This window comes from Bactrocera tryoni, unplaced genomic scaffold (assembly GCF_016617805.1).
Source record: "Bactrocera tryoni isolate S06 unplaced genomic scaffold, CSIRO_BtryS06_freeze2 scaffold_25, whole genome shotgun sequence".
Taxonomy (NCBI): Eukaryota; Metazoa; Arthropoda; class Insecta; order Diptera; family Tephritidae; genus Bactrocera; species Bactrocera tryoni.
This window is the reverse complement of record NW_024395977.1, coordinates 1,255,376-1,272,252: the sequence shown is the minus strand read 5'-3', so window position 1 is coordinate 1,272,252 and position 16,877 is coordinate 1,255,376. Positions and strand designations below refer to the sequence as shown.

General features: G+C 33.9%; 1 protein-coding gene across 1 annotated transcript; it reads left to right on the top strand.

The window, feature by feature from the left end:
- Positions 1-1,305: 1,305 nt before the first annotated feature.
- On the top strand, positions 1,306-12,795 carry LOC120780365. The gene is made up of 4 exons (XM_040112655.1): positions 1,306-2,118; positions 2,194-2,376; positions 12,566-12,681; positions 12,792-12,795. Exons 1-4 carry the CDS (start codon positions 2,068-2,070, stop codon positions 12,793-12,795), a joined length of 354 nt encoding a protein of 117 aa, XP_039968589.1. The 5' UTR covers positions 1,306-2,067.
- The last annotated feature ends 4,082 nt before the right edge of the window (positions 12,796-16,877 follow it).

Here is a 16,877-nt window from a genome sequence, read left to right as displayed (position 1 = left end):
TTCCTGAGATATGGTTTTTGGTCCATAAGTGGGCGAGGCCACGCCCATTTTCAATTTTTTAAAAAAAGCCTGGGTGCAGCTTCATTCTGCAATTTCTTCCGTAAAATTTAGTGTTTCTGACGTTTTTTGTTAGTCGGTTAACGCACTTTTAGTGATTTTCAACATAACCTTTGTATGGGAGGTGGGCGTGGTTATTATCCGATTTCTTCCATTTTTGAACTGTATATGGAAATGCCTGAAGAAAACGACTGTGTAGAGTTTGGTTGACATAGCTATAGTAGTTTCCGAGATATGTACAAAAAAACTTAGTAGGGGGGGCCACGCCCACTTTCCCAAAAAAATTACGTCCAAATATGCCCCTCCCTAATGCGATCCTTTGTGCCAAATTTCACTTTAATATCTGTATTTATGGCTTAGTTATGACACTTTATAGGTTTTCGGTTTCCATTTTGTGGGCGTGTTGACAGGGCTGATTTTGCCCATCTTCGAACTTCTTAACCTTCTTATGGAGCCAAGAATACGTGTACCAAGTTTCATCGCGATATCTCAATTTTACTCAAGTTACAGCTTGCACGGACGGACGGACAGACGGACGGACGGACGGACGAACGGACGGACAGACGGACAGACGACGGACAGACAGACATCCGGATTTTGACTCTACTCGTCACCCTGATCACTTTGGTATATATAACCCTATATCTGACTCTTTTAGTTTTAGGACTTACAAACAACCGTTATGTGAACAAAACTATAATACTCTCCTTAGCAACATTGTTGCGAGAGTATAAAAAGCAATCGTACTGTACTCTTACCACACAAGTGATCTGCGTTGAATAAACAATAGTTGTTCTAAATAATTTTTTTCAAGTTTTAAATAGTTTTCAATTAATAAATTATAATGGAAACGTCTGCAATGTGAGTTGATTCCACCAATTCAGAAATTGATAAAATTTCAATGAACTCCGGGTCTTGGGTTCTTTCCAGTCTGAATATTGGCTTGCCAAGAGATTTAAGTGATCTAAATCTACCAAGTAATCGTGACGTATTAAATTACTATTTATTTTTACTCGTGGCTGAGCAAAAAATAACAAAAAAGCAATCGTACGGTAATCTTAACACACAAGTGGCAAATTTGGAAAATTTGGAATAAACTAAACATTCCGTTAATCAATGAATTAACTGCCTCGAAAAAACTGAAAACCTTGCTATGTAAATAAATATCATAATGAAATAAAATTTAAAAGTAGACCAAGTAAGTCTTCAACGTTTCTGGAAACAATTGTGCGCAAAAACATTGCCTTGCTGCTGTGGTTTAATACCCATTGAACTCCAAGAGTTTATGATTGATCAGCACAGTAAGAGGAAGCTAACCATTCCCGAATTCGAGGCGATTGCTGTTGACCAACAATCAACACTGACGCCAACTAGTCTTGATCCAACTTTTTTTCCAGGCTCAACAAATATAAATGTTGAATCAGAGGTGATGTTTGCCATGCCAAATGCAAGAGAGCCAAGTTCGTCAAAAAAAAAATTAATACAAAAAGGTACGATACACCTCATTTCGCTATGGCGTGTGATAGGTTTGGAATCGGTTATAGGGTTGCTTCTTTTTTGGCCATATCGCTTTTTCAAAGATATTGACTTTTAAAATGAAAATGGGGAACCAATAATTGTGGACAAATCTAAAGTTTAACGTTAAATAAAGAAATGTAGAGATTCTCTTCGAAGAAAGCAACGCAATGACTGTGATCTGGTATCCTTCTTCTTTGATGGCAGAAAAAACAACTCTCTGACGAGCGAAGAAGAAAATGAAAGATATCATCCGAGAATGGTAAAATAATCACATTTAGTGGTTCTTAAAGAGCCTGAGAGCAGATTGTTGCGTTACGTAAAAGTCGACGCCGAGGACGCTAAAACAAAACAGAGGCAATTGTGCGAGTTCCTTATACTAGAAAAAAATATGTCGCTTGAGAGACTGATTGGACTTTACTGTGATGGAGAAGCAACAAACACAGGTTCTGAAAATGGAATTTTAAGGAAATTCGAAGTCAAGTTGAATAGTGAATGAATAGTGGGATATTAACAAAGCAAATCGAAACATGCGAGCAGATGGCGGTAAGTAAACAATTGTTTTAAAGAGCCTAACATGTATATTTTGATCTGAGCTAAATAAATAAAACCTTTCTGTAGGCTGTACCTGACTTTGAGGCCATTTCGTTGGGAGATATGCCTCCACCCATTCATGAAAAAACGATCTCGACTGACGTTCAGAACTTGTATCGAATGGCAAATGTAGTTTGTGATGGTTTCTGCACCGAAAATTTAGCCAGTATGAAACCGGGACAAATTGTGCACTATCGATGGATAACAAAGGCAAGCAGACTCTTACGTTTATACGTTACAACTAGTTCACCATCAGCGAATTTAAAAACTTTGGCAACTTACATAATGAAAGTTTACGTACTGATATACTTTAACATTAAGTTCTACAACTCAGTTGTATACGGCAGTCTTTTGTTTTTTAAATTTACACAGTCCATGCGATATTTACCACCAACGCTGTGAGAAATTGTTAACACTGTAATCCAAAATAATTCATACTTCGCTCATCCTGAAAATATCTTACTGGCAATGCTTTATGATAAGAGAAAAGATGTTCGCGAAAGAGCCATAAAAAAGATACTACATTATCGTGATAAAGTTTGTGATCCGACTAATCTAAGGGTTTATGATAAAAAGCACGCAATAAATTTTGAATGCTCAGACTACTTTGATCTGGTTGACCTAGATGATGACAGTGTTTTGTCTGAGCCTACATTCTCAGCAAACATTCCTTACGAACACTTGTTGTAGTTTATTGAGTCTGATGATCCGCCGCTTCCTGACCCAGGGATTCCATGTTATACCCAAGCAACTGAGCGTTGTGTACAGCTTCTGACAACAGTTTCCCGACGCGCTATTGCAAAGCATAGACACGATATCATGGCCGTAACTATAGAAAGTCGTACTACAACACCACGTATGTGTACAGCTTCTGACAACAGTTTCCCGACGCGCTATTGCAAAGAATAGACACGATATCATGGCCGTAACTATAGAAAGTCGTACTACAACACCACGTATGTAATCTAAAAAAGACTTTAAAACCTAAAAGAACTAAAACTAGAAAAGATTTCCAGTCATCAGCAAAAAAACCAATGTCTGTAACTTGCACCACAAAAACATTTAATTTTTTGAAAACTTAATTATAATAATAAAATTTTATTTTCGATCCACCGTATTTTCCACAATTTTAGAATTTTTTAAAAAAATATGGAAATATCTGTATGCTACATAAAATACAATTTAATAAGGATGACCTCAAAATCTAAAGTCGCTCTGCGCGAAGTGGGAATTAATTTTAGACCCATGGTTTCTTGGCAAAACTTTCTTAGAATTTTCTGTAGTTTTCGTTTTTGCTAGCCGCCTTGTTGATTTTTTTCCACCCATACAAATCGACCCGGCCTAGTATGTATAGCAAAAAGCATATACTGACTGTTGATGAGGGCGCGTCAACTGGGGACGCATACTGTAACTGGAAACGATAATACAGAAAGAACCAAAGTTGTGCAACCTTTCATTAAGACCAACCAACCACCAAGCCCAACCCGAGAGTTTTGTTGGAGCTTTCATTTATGAAAACGTTAAGTTTTAAGCCAGGCCATACATGAGATGAGTGAAAGCGCCATAATAGAACCATCAGCGAGTCCATGGAGTTCACCTGTGGTGCTTGTAAGGAAGAAAGATGGCAGCATGAGGTTCTGTGTTTAGTAATCCACTACAGCATTCCCAACATTTTAATTGAAAAGTGGGTTTTGGGAAGTGAATGAAATTAAGGAGCCAAAGAAAAAACGGCATTCAGTGTTGGAGCTCGTTTGTGGCAATTTACCGTAATGTCCTTTGGATTATGTAACGCTCCTGCCATATTTGAGAGACTTACATATGTACCAGGTGTTAAAAGTTTGCATTGGAAAATCTATTTGGTATACCTGGACGATATCATCATGTTGGGTAAAGCCTCGATGCTTAAGAACTTGGAAGAGTTTTTCCCCCGAATAGCTATCGCAGGTCCAAAGCTGATCATGAACTCAGGAAAAAGAACAAAGTCTTTGAGTAGAATAAAGAACAGAAAATGACTTTCCCAAACTCTGAAGAATCGGGTAATCACTGCACCAATTTTATCCGGGCCCAAAATCACCGTTTATGTTGGATATGGACGTTAGTTGGTATGCAGTAGGAGCCGCTCTTTCACAACGCGTTGACGAGCATGAGAAATAGTTATGTTATAGCCAGACGATGGGGACATAAAGAGAAATTATTGAGTAACTCGGAGAGAAATTGTAGCAGAAAGCACAGTTTCAAAGACACACACAGTGGGCACAATGAAATAGTTTAAATCTAAATGCCTGCATCTCGAATGGGAAAGCGAAGATAGGCAAAGTTCTCTAGATCTGATGATTATTCCGAAATTTAAAATACCACAAGTTCTCAACGAGCTGCGGAACAGGTTCAAGTGGAGGATATGTGGAAATCGCCAAAACATTATAAAGATTAAACAAATATTTTTATTGGTTATCGTCAATAAGTTTCAGAGTCTATCGCCAATTGTACCGAGTACATTGTAAATTAAGGGCGGAGGTCCAACCAGAGAACTTAAAACATAGAGAAGGCGCAAATTGAATTCTGTATGATGTTCGATTGGACCGTTAACAGAGCTTATAAAATTGCGACACGGAATTTCACCATTCTCGCTGCTATTTAGCAGAATTGAGCATGTGCAATGGCAGAAATATATGTAAAGCGACTGAATTCATGCGAGAATGAATAAAGAGAAATTCTTTGAAGAAAAATATGCAAAGTCACACAAAATCTTGTATCATATGAACCATTTTTTTCAGAAAAATTGTAAAAAATTTAGTTTTTTACAAAATCGTAAAAAATTAGATAAAAATAATTAATTTTATTTTTTAATTTTTAATTATTTCAAAAAAGTTACATATATTTATTTCGTCTATTACAAAGAGAAGATGTGTCAAATGAACTTCATTTCTTAAAAAAAAATAATGACCTTCATGAAATATGCATATTCGCATTAATTCGTTATTATTTCCATATTTGTACCAATAGAATTTCTATGACACATGCATATGTGCATATGTACATACATATATTATTTCTTTGGCACATTTGTCAGTATGTTTACGAAAGCAAATGCGAGCCATTTACATACATACATATGTACATTCATAGTAACAAGTGTCGCACGCTTCTTTCGCATCTCCATTGTCACGGTCAACCAATGGCCGAAACTTGCGTTTTGTCAAAGAGTCAAGTGCTGAACAAATTGAGAACGACAGACTGCAAGCGACATCTGTCAAATATTAAAATACACACGTTCTTATGGACACAGTTATGTAGTTGTGCAGCTGGTTTAATAACTGTGTCCCTAAGAACGTGTGTATTCTAATATTTGTCGCGCTCATTGGTTCAGCACTTATGTGATGATAGAAAATCCGAGCTGTGCAGAAAAAAATAAACGAATGGCCGCCTATTGACCGCTTCCGCTGTAACAGCTTCGCCTTCAAACTAGCGTAAATATGTATGAAGATGTATGCGCGTGCATACATATCGACGCAGATTTTTGCGAGTCACGGAAAAATATTTTAGACAAATATTGTAAATCGACAACGGCTATGTTGCCACTTTTGTCACTTCTTTCTGTGAAGAATCATCAGAAAGTTGCTCAATTTATGATTTTTAGCTTTTGCCATCGTCGCGAAAAGACGCTTGTAGGCGAAGGCATGCTCGGGGTGATGTTACGGCGTCTGTTTTTGTGAATGAAGCGAGGTCGCTTGTGGAATTTGCGCCTGCGTTTATGAATGAAATCGTTTTTGTTGTAAAATTTACTACATTTGAGCTCTGCCAATTCGGCTTCCATATTGGCTTGCCATGCTTATGCTATTTAGGCAATTGTTGTTTTTGTAGAACAATGCTTCAATTTTTGTTGGTGACATATTCATATGTGTACGCATATGTATGTTTGTATGCTTGTGAATTATTTGTTCGGAAGTGTATACAAATATATGTATGTACATATATGTACATAAGTATATATGAATGTATGAATATGCAGCTCAATGCGCGCACATGTAATATGTGTATTGATAAGTGATAAAATCATGATTTGAATTCCTGAATGCGCATATGCGTATACATGCAATCATATGGGCAGATACTAAGATTAATATGATAGACGATATATTTATGTATGTATATAAGTTAATACAACAAATATTTATTTCAACAATATTCATTGCTACAATGTAATTGTTAAAGTTCAATAACTTAAAAGTTGACACAACAAACATTTATTTCAACATAATAACAATCATTGCAACAATGTTGTTGTTAAAGTTTAATAACATAAATAAACATCCGCTGCAACTCCCAAAAGTGATCGACATTATTGCTGATCAATAAATAATAATATCAACAACAATAATCAACTTCAATTCTGCTGACCATTCAACATCCGTTAAACTCTGCCGACGCCGCTGCCGTTGAACCACAGCTAGCTTAGGGTATTTTTAAGATTCTGTGTATCAGTTTCTTTTGGAAATTCAATAAAGAAGAACTTAGCTGGCGCCCGAGCAGGGACCAACAAGGATAAAAACTTAAAAGTAGACCTTGTTGGACAACATCGGTGGACTACAAGTCTTGTAAGGCAAGCCCGCAGGACACCTTCTATTCAAGAGTACGTTGCAGGATCCCTAGTAGGGACAAGACGGGAGAGATCCGGACTACCAGGAAGGGCAGCCACACCAAAAAAATAGCAATGTAAGTTAGATTTAAGTAAAAATTAAGTGTGAAAATTTAACATTTTTAAAATTTTATTATTATATTAAATCAGAAATTAAAATTTTAAAGCGAATATTATCTGAAAATTTTGATGTCTCTATAAAAATTAAAGTGTATAATTAAGCAAAGTGGAAGATATTGAAAAATTATAAAGTGAATATTATGTGGAAATTTTTAAAGTCTATAATTAAGTAAAGTGGAAATTATTAAAAAAAAAAAATATCTAATTGGAATTTGGAAGCAATTCAAATTATAAATAACATATTTCTAAAAAAGGCGTAAAGCGATAATAAAATAATTACTCCTACTTTTGCAAACAATTAACTTACGAAGTTTTGTACGCAAAAGTAGTATAATTTAACCCAATTCTGCGATTCCTACCCAAAGGACCCTCCAGGATAAAAGGGTCAAACCAGCTACTGGTTTTCAAAAACAATAATAATAAATTAAAATAATGATATTGATTGATTAAGGCGAATCAAGAAAAACTTATGGTAGCAATCCAAATAATTTAGTTAGACCCCCATTAATTGATATTGAAGAAAATCCTCACCAACGACAAAGACAGTTACAAAGACAAGCGACATTTCAAAACAACAGAAATATGACCCAACCTAGCGACTTAACAAATGCCATTCGGCAAGTGTTATATGAACAATTACCGATTTTATTACAACAAACTCAAAATCAAACATTTGATTTTACCAATGTGGAGAGTTTAAAGTTTAAGAGAATTTTCCGGTGACCCAGCCGAGTTTGGCTCATGGAAAAAAAGTGTAGACAGAATTTTAAGAACTTACGAACACACAGTTGGTACGTAAAAATACTTTGGTATTTTGCATACCACTCGCAATAAAATAACTGGTAACGCAGACACTGCGTTAGAATCGTACAACGTATCTTTAAATTGGAGTGCCATCTCCAAATGCCTTACGCTACATTATGCAGATAAAAGGGACTTGGGTACATTAGAGTACCAAATGACCACCATAGCACAAGGTGCTAACCAGTCTGTTGAAGAATTCCATCAGGCCGTCTATAAACATTTATCGTTGATCCTTAATAAGATAGGGTGTATGGAATTAGGCAGAGAATCGGAACAATTAATGACCAAGTTGTACAGGGATAAGGCTCTTGATACCTTTATTCGCGGATTACGTGGAGACCTTTCACGTCTTCTCGGCATGAAGGAGCCTGCTGATTTACCAACTGCATTGCATTTATGTTTGAAACTGGAAAATCAAGCATACCGTACCAATCATGCGTCAAATAGAGGACAACAAAACATATTTAGAAATCAACCCAATAGACCGACGTTAGTACCACGCCAAGTTCCGATACCTCATTTTTCATATTTTCAAGCTAGACCATTTCTTCCACCTAGAATTAACACACCGCAAAACCCAACTATGAATCCCAGACAATTAAATAATTTTTTCGAACAACCACAACAAAGGCCATATTTTACTAATATAGGTAACCAATTTGCACAGAACCATAACATACAACGACCATTATACCAACCAATATCAAAAAATGGTTGCCAAACCACAACCACGACCAGAACCGATGGACATTGACAGAAGTATCCAAACTAAGCAGATTAACTACATGAACCGACCACAATTTGATTTAGGTAAAAGACCACCCATGCCCACTAAAGCCAAACGACAAAAGAATTTTAATATTCAGACAGATACTTACCAACAAACAGGCACAGAAGAACCAGTACCAACTATGACTGATTATCAGCAAACTATCTCAGAACAAGAAGAACAGACAGATTACGATGAAACACTTAGCGACTATACCGAAGTTATTGAAAACAGTGACCAAGAACAGCAAACCGATTCTATTTATATTAATTTTTTAGAAATAACTGACTCTTCACTTCCATATTTCGAATGTAAGGTGAGTAGCGGACAAATGCTTAAAATACTGATTGATACCGGATCCAATAGAAATTATATTCAGCCAAAATTTGTTCAGAATCCACTACAGAATGAAACCCCATTTAATGCAGTATCCGTAGGAGGTAAAATAAAAATAACCCATTACAAAATGGCTAATTTGTTTAATGATCCAAAATCAATAGTTAAATTCTTTTTATTACCCACACTCAGAACATTTGACGGAATATTAGGAAATGACAGTTTGAAGGAACTTGGTGCAATTATTGACACCGAAAGAGGTAAATTGTTCCTAAGAAACGGCATGAGTATTCCCATAAAAGAGGAAAATTTTGAATCAGTAAATGCAATTATACCCAAATTAGATCATCTCGCAAATTATCAACGAAAAGAATTAAATCATTTCTTTAAAAAATGCCCAAATTTGTTTCCAAAACCCGATGACAAACTGACCTATACCACTAACGTTGAAGCCGAAATACGCACAAGTACAGATCACGAACCACTTACATATAATTGTTATTTGAAAAAAGGTGGAATAGCGATTAAAAGATTGAAGTCATACCTGGATGAGTACAATAAAGAATTACTCTATAAACCAGGAAAAGAAAATATTGTAGCCGATGCATTGTCTCGAGTACCAAAACAATATGAAATTAATTCAATAACAGAAACCCAACACAGTGCTCAAAACTCTTCTCATAATCTTATTCCCGATAAACGCTTTTAAAAACCAAATTTTTATTTACAAAGAGCATCCTCCTGACTATAAGTTTACCATCCCATTTCCTACATCCCATAGACACACTGTTTTTCAACCAACATATTCTGATGATGATCTAATCAGATTTACTCAAATGAAGGTAGAAATCCATAACAAGGACCGTAAAAAAAAACTTAAAACTTAGACACCAGGGCAGACAATATTTGTTAAGCAAAATAGCAGATTAGGATCTAAACTTTCACCACGATATAAAAGGAAATTGTAAAAACACACAATAATTATTACTGCAAATGGGAGAGTTGTTCATAAAAGTAACATCAAAAATGTTTAGTTAGTCAAATGTCTAACTTAAAAAAAAAAAACAAAAAAAATATTTCTAACCTTTTATAATTCACTGTTCCAGGATAATTTTACTCTTATTGTGGTTGCCAATGGCAAAGGCAAATCTCGACATTACGAACTATACAGACGCACATACCATTACTATCTATAAAGGAATAGGGAAGCTACAAACGTCATCCATAAAATTAATCCACTTAATAGATCTTCAGCAAATAGAAATTGAACTTCTAAAAATTCGTGAACATACCATTAAAGATCTTAAAACAAGTTATCTCTTTCATACTCTAACTCACGAAATAGTACAATCACTCACTGCATTAAATACACTCACTTTGCAAGACCGCCAAACTAGATCAATAAATTGGATCGGATCAGCCTGGAAATATGTTGCAGGAAATCCAGATCATGATGATCTATTAATAATACAAAATAATCTAAATAGCCTTAATACAAACAATAACAACCAGATCATTATAAATAAACAACTACATAATAGAATTATTGACTTAACTACAATTTCAAATATGTTAAAAAATGCAATAAAGAAAGATAATTTGTTTAATAATGAAATAGCAATAAGTTTCCAAAATCAAGTAAGACTAATCAAAGAAGAAATAATAAATGTCAAGTATGCAACTCAATGGGCAAAACAAAATATAATAAATACTTTACTTTTAAACGAAATAGAATTACAAGAAGTCCACAAAATATTTCAAAAAACTAATATACAACAACTCTATCAGTCGAAGAAATGTTAGAGTTCGCTGAAGTATCAGTCTTACATAATAAAACAGCTATTGCTTACATTGTAAAAATCCCAGAATTAGAAGCAACCAATTATCAAAATCTATTAATAAAACCAGTTGTAAGAAATAAACTAATAGTTCACTTAAAAACAGATAAATATTTTTGTCCGAAAAATCTATGTTAAAAGTACCAAAAAACTGTAAAATATCCAAAATATAAAAATTTGTAAAAAAGATACAACCATTAACTTAAGAGAATTCAAATGTATTTCTCAAATTAGTTGAGGGCAAAGAATCGCTGTGTGATTTCAGTAATGTAGACCATATATCCCGGAAATCGGAAGAGATGGACAACAACTTAATCCTACTAAACAACTTTAACGGCAGTCTAATACAGAATAATATAACCCATCATCTGAAAGGAACATATCTCGTACACTATTGGAATGAGAACATAACCATAAATAATAAAGAATTCAGCAACAAGGAGAAAACTATTTTGAAACCCGGAGCACCACTCATCCAAATGACCCCAATAGAATTGGAGCGTCTTCAAATATTATCATTGGAATCCCTACACGCACTCAACATAAAAAATAGGAAACAATTAGACCAATACAGATTCCTCCTCGAACCGAATAGCTATAATTTTTCTATCGGCCATTATTATAGCAATAGTTGTAATACAAAAATTTTGTATAATGCCAAAGGAAAACCTAATCCTACAAATTGGAAAAGTTCCGACAGAAATCATGAGTGAAACGAACAATTTTCCTAGATCAGTCAAACAACAATTTAATAACATACCATACTTTTAAAGCTACTTGAGGACAAGTAGGAATTTGAGGAGGGAGAGTTAATACAACAAATATTTATTTCAACAATATTCATTGCTACAATGTAATTGTTAAAGTTCAATAACTTAAAAGTTGACACAACAAATATTTATTTCAACATAACAACAATCATTGCAACAATGTTGTTGTTAAAGTTGAATAACATAAACAAACATCCGCTGCAACTCCCAAAAGTGGTCGACATTATTGCTGATCAATAAATAATAATATCAACAACAATAATCAACTTCAATTCTGCTGACCATTCAACATCCGTTAAACTCTGCCGACGCCGCTGCCGTTGAACCACAGCTAGCTTAGGGTATTTTTAAGATTCTATGTATCAGTTTTCTTTTAGAAATTCAATAAAGAAGAACTTAACTTACATGCTATGGCATCATAAGCCGTACGTACATATATTATTTCTCTTCATATTCTTTGTTGAATATGTGGAGAACTGTTAAAAATGTTAACATTTCACAGCGTGAATTCTGTATTTGTATGGTGAGATTCCGTGTCGCAATTTTATCAAATGTTCGCTGTCGAACCTGCACCTTCTCTATGTTTTAAGTTCTCTGGTCCAACAGTCATGAGCATTGGTAGACTTAGGAATAAAATGAAGGTAGTTCATCTGGAACTGCTTGCAGCATTTGGTACCACAAAAATGTCTAATCGGGATGAAGAGACTTAAATGGAGGGCAGTGTGGTAATGAAAATGAAAAGAACAAAATACAATACACTACAACAGCGAAACTAGTTAACGAAATTCCTAGTAGCCAAGATGTTCGAGAGGCGAAGTTTTACTTATATAGAAACTGTCAGATTTTGCAGTAGAGACAGTTCTAGTTAGAGTGTTTTTGGAATGAGGATAATAAGTGTTAAGTTGTTTCAATAAGAAATAAATATAAGTGCATTGACACTAAATTGGGACCTTTATGTAACAATCCAGTGATCAAACTCTAGAGTGAGTTAAAAGATAGACAATTCATCGATAAATCCGTTATAATATTATCGAAATGTATATAAAAAATATAAACAATTATATAGTATATATGTATGTATATGCATTAAATCTTAAATAATCAATATGATTTCGTTTTTGTGAAGGTTGACCTGCGGCATATGGATGAACAGCAGGGTAATAACATTGTAGATGTCGGAGTAGATCTATCTGAGTTCTATATGTCTGTGGAGTGGGATATTCTTGAAGTTCCAGCGGTCAGGTAAGCTAACCTAATAAAAATGGTGGAAACTACTAAATAAAATATTTCCATTTAAAGAACTCTTAAGTAATTCCATCTGATTCTTTTACACTTTACGAAAATTCATCCAGATAAAAACGACATATTTAAACGTGTTATTAAGATCATACGAATGCACTACATAAAACAAATATAATACTAATAATTAATATATAGAGGTCACCGTATTTGTATACACAGTTAACTGATATGATATTCACTTATAATATATTATATATACAATATACTATATATTGTAACATATATTTATAGACTCTGTTACTAATAGCCACAGCTTTTACAATTGTTACAACAGGGTTAAATTGGTAAGTTCACCTAAAGGTTTTTTGTATCACCAAAATCTAAACGACATAAATAATTATGAAGTTATAGAGGTTTTTCCAATAAAAAAGTTACGATTTCTTTCCAAAAAAATTCACTAAATATTAGGGAAACTCTAATATCTTTTATTTAACGTGAAGAACAATTTATATCAAAAAAATTCACTAAATATTAGGGAAATTCTAATATCTTTTATTTAACGTGAAGAACAATTTATATCATTAAATTATGAATATAACATCATTCAAATGGTCTCCACGACCAATTTTCGAATAGTAAATGCAATATTGACTCCTGACACTTGAAGCAGTCTGGTTTATTGCTAAAAACTATTGAGTTGCAACGCGTTGGGGTTTGAGGCAGTGTCACTTCTCGAGAAAGTCTTGGAATCGACAAATTGTGGTCTACAGTCACACTTGCGTTTCATTACTTCGAGCATTTCTTTATGTTATTGGCACATGGATATTAAATAAAAAAAAAAAAAACATTTGGAAAATTGGAGAGCACAGGTGGACAATTATTACAAATATAAAATGGCAGAAGCGCACAAAAAAAATTAAATTGGAGAACGAATATTTTGATAATAAATTGAATAATTTGTAGACGTTGTTCTTGCGTATGTCTTTCCATGATGAAATTTTAAACATTACTGAATACAATGAAACAAAATTACAGGAGTGGGCGAATAAAAATTTTACTGAAATTTATACACACACTACTTTTTCAATAAATTAGATCTCTTGGTAATTTAATTTATATACGTATATTTCATTTTTATTGCGATACGTTTCATAGTTATAATAAATGGAACATATTTATTTATGTTTAGACTTTTAAAAATTTTGTCACGTAGTTTGTCGCTACTTTCCTTGTTTCTGTTTTATAAAACAGTTTTCAAGATGAGTTTCCAAATTTTTGGCGTACTGAAATCCAGTAACGTCGTCACTAACGAATTTTTTAATGCGACGAAGTTGTTTTAGTGCTTCAGTGCATGATTTAGGTCAGTTTCTCTGTCAGATAATTCGTCAGTAACCGTTTCGTCAATAACAATGTCAATATTATCATCTTCTGTAGTAACAATTTCGTCGATTAACAAAAAGTCATCGGAATGCTGCCCTTGCCCATTTTCATTGAAAAGCTTTATCAAGGCCGAAAACGTCGATATGGGAATATTGTCCTCTGCATGGAAGTCAGAAATTTCGTTTTTAATTGTTTCCATCGTTACGTTGTCCCATGCAGTCTTAATAAAATGAATAGCCTCCAAAATGTCAAATGTTTTGGCAAGTTTGTTCATTGAAATTTCATCTATTCTTGTTAAAATATGTTTGATGATATTGCATCTGTAGTGACATTTGAAATTCTGTATAATTCCCTGATCGAGGGGCTGGCAAATGGTTGTTGTATTAGCAGGTAAAAAGATCAATTTTACGTTATTTAGTTTAATATCTCGACGGTGAGTTATGGCATTGTCCAAAAATAGTAAAACTTTCCTCATCTGAGAGCCCATTTTTTTATCAAACGTTAGTAGCCACTCACACATAATTTCACGAGACATCCAAGCTTTGGGATTTTACTTCCATTCAACTTGCAGACCTTTTATCTCGCATTATTTAAACGCGCGTGGCATGCTGCTTTTCCGATCACTAACGGTTTTTCTTTATCTCCAGCCATATTGGCACACAATAGCACTGTTAATCTTTCCTTCGATAACATACCGCCAACGCATTTGTCTTCAAGGCAATAGTCTTATTTGGCAAAGCCCGGGAAAAATCCAGTTTCATCTGCGTTAAATATATCTTCTGGTCTGTAGCCCAATAATAATTCTGGTAGCTTTTGTTTGAATTGATGTTCATCCTCAGGATTAACCTCAGCAGATTCTCCACATATGCTTTTTAAAGTCACATTATGTCGTTTCCGTCATTTTTCTAACCATCCATTTGATGCCGAAAAAGTTTGAACTCCTAATTGACCCGCAATTTGTTTAGCTTTTTCCTTTATAATAGGGCCCGACACTGGTATATTTTGATTTCTGGCTTTGACAAACCACTCAAAACACAAATTGTCTATTTTTGAACCATCACTATTTAAGAAGTTTTTTTTTATTTATGTTAACACCACTCAACCATATCCTTTTAATGTCTTCCTTTTTTCACAATAATGGCACCCTGGGATTTTCCAATACCGAATCATTAAAAGCAAACAAATAAAAGTAAAAAAAAGTGTACTATTATAATGCACTAACCTTTTTCCGAGTGCACGGACAGATAAATTTTCTTTCTCCAACGCATTTAAAATTTCCATTTTTTCTTTAATAGAAAGTATTTTCTTTTTTTGTCGCATATTTTCCCGGTTAACACGACTTAAACGTTTTGCAAAGACAAATTAAATGAATCATAGTTTTTATTTTTTACATGTTAATAGCTACAAATTGTTACATATAGATCCCGTTACATCTTAACATTTTTATGCTTGTCCTCACAGTTTAACATATGGTGTTTGTACGAGTATGTATGTACTCATATTACTCGTATATAGATTTCGGGTGTTCGGTTAGTTACTCTACAATTCCCAGCAAAACTTGCGTGACTGAAACTCCAATACATTTACACAATTTTTACTTGTCACTAACACTTTCTCACAAATCTTTGAAATGAGTAAGAAGTCAATCTATTGTGTCTTTTGTTTGTTTTATATTATAAGCTCTTCACTCAACAGATGTTAAGCAAAAATAAAACAAAAGAAGACAAACAAATTTTTTAGCTGTCACCGCTTATTGAAAACGATGGATGTGAAAGCGTACAGCATGATACCGTGAATTTGACGTTTGCTTGTTCGTTGTGACAAATTGAATTCGAAGAAAAAAAGAATTCGGTTACAAACGCGTCTATAGTTGAGAATAAAATAAATATTTAAACCTACGGATATTATAATTGTGTTTCTTTAACTTTTGTGAATATTTTGTGTCTTCAAGATAATATTTGAAAAAAGGGTGAGTAAAACAAATACTAATTCAATATGAAAAAATATACATTTTGTGCATATATGTATGAGCCGGGAAAAAAAGGCTTTTAATCTGCCCGACAACTTCTTCGACTCCCGTAAAAGGTACATGTAAAATCGTCATTTTAGTTTTCAATTCATTTTCACGCGGAAATTCAACATTTCTGGTTGCTAGAAGAAATTCAACATTTCTGGTTGCTACAACCCAGAGGCAAGCTTCTCAAAACAACAAGGAATTAATTTGGCTGTGGAAGGAAATGGTAATCCAATATATTGTTAAAATGAATAGAAGTATATTTATATATTATTTTTTGTATCTACATATATAAGAATTTATGGAAATAATTTTTATATTATTAAAAAAAAATGTCAAAAGATGAAGGAAATGAATTTAATGTAAATTTAAATAAAATTATTTTATTATTAAAATAAATAAAAAAAAAAATATATTTTATAAAAAAATCTTTATATTTTTGAGTTTCGAACTTTAGGTTGAAGGAATGACAAGCGAGTGGTTTCCACGGGTAGAATGCACCGTCACGCTTTCCTGAGAGCAGTTTTGTTGAATTATCCCAAATTTAATGAAAGTGTGAAAAAGAAGGATATAGTTTTATTACAGCAGAAAATATGTGAGCGAGAAGGTGATACAAGATCACATGTATACAAAAGTTTTGAGAGCTTTTTTGATTCGCCCTTAAGAACGTGATAGGAAAAAGTGACAATTAAACCGGCACGCGTTACCGGCATGTCATTAGGTAACGTGACCGTCACTGTTCTAATTGGGTTACTTCCATTACACAGTACAACAGCTAATCTGGGGGGTGAGAAATTCCCAG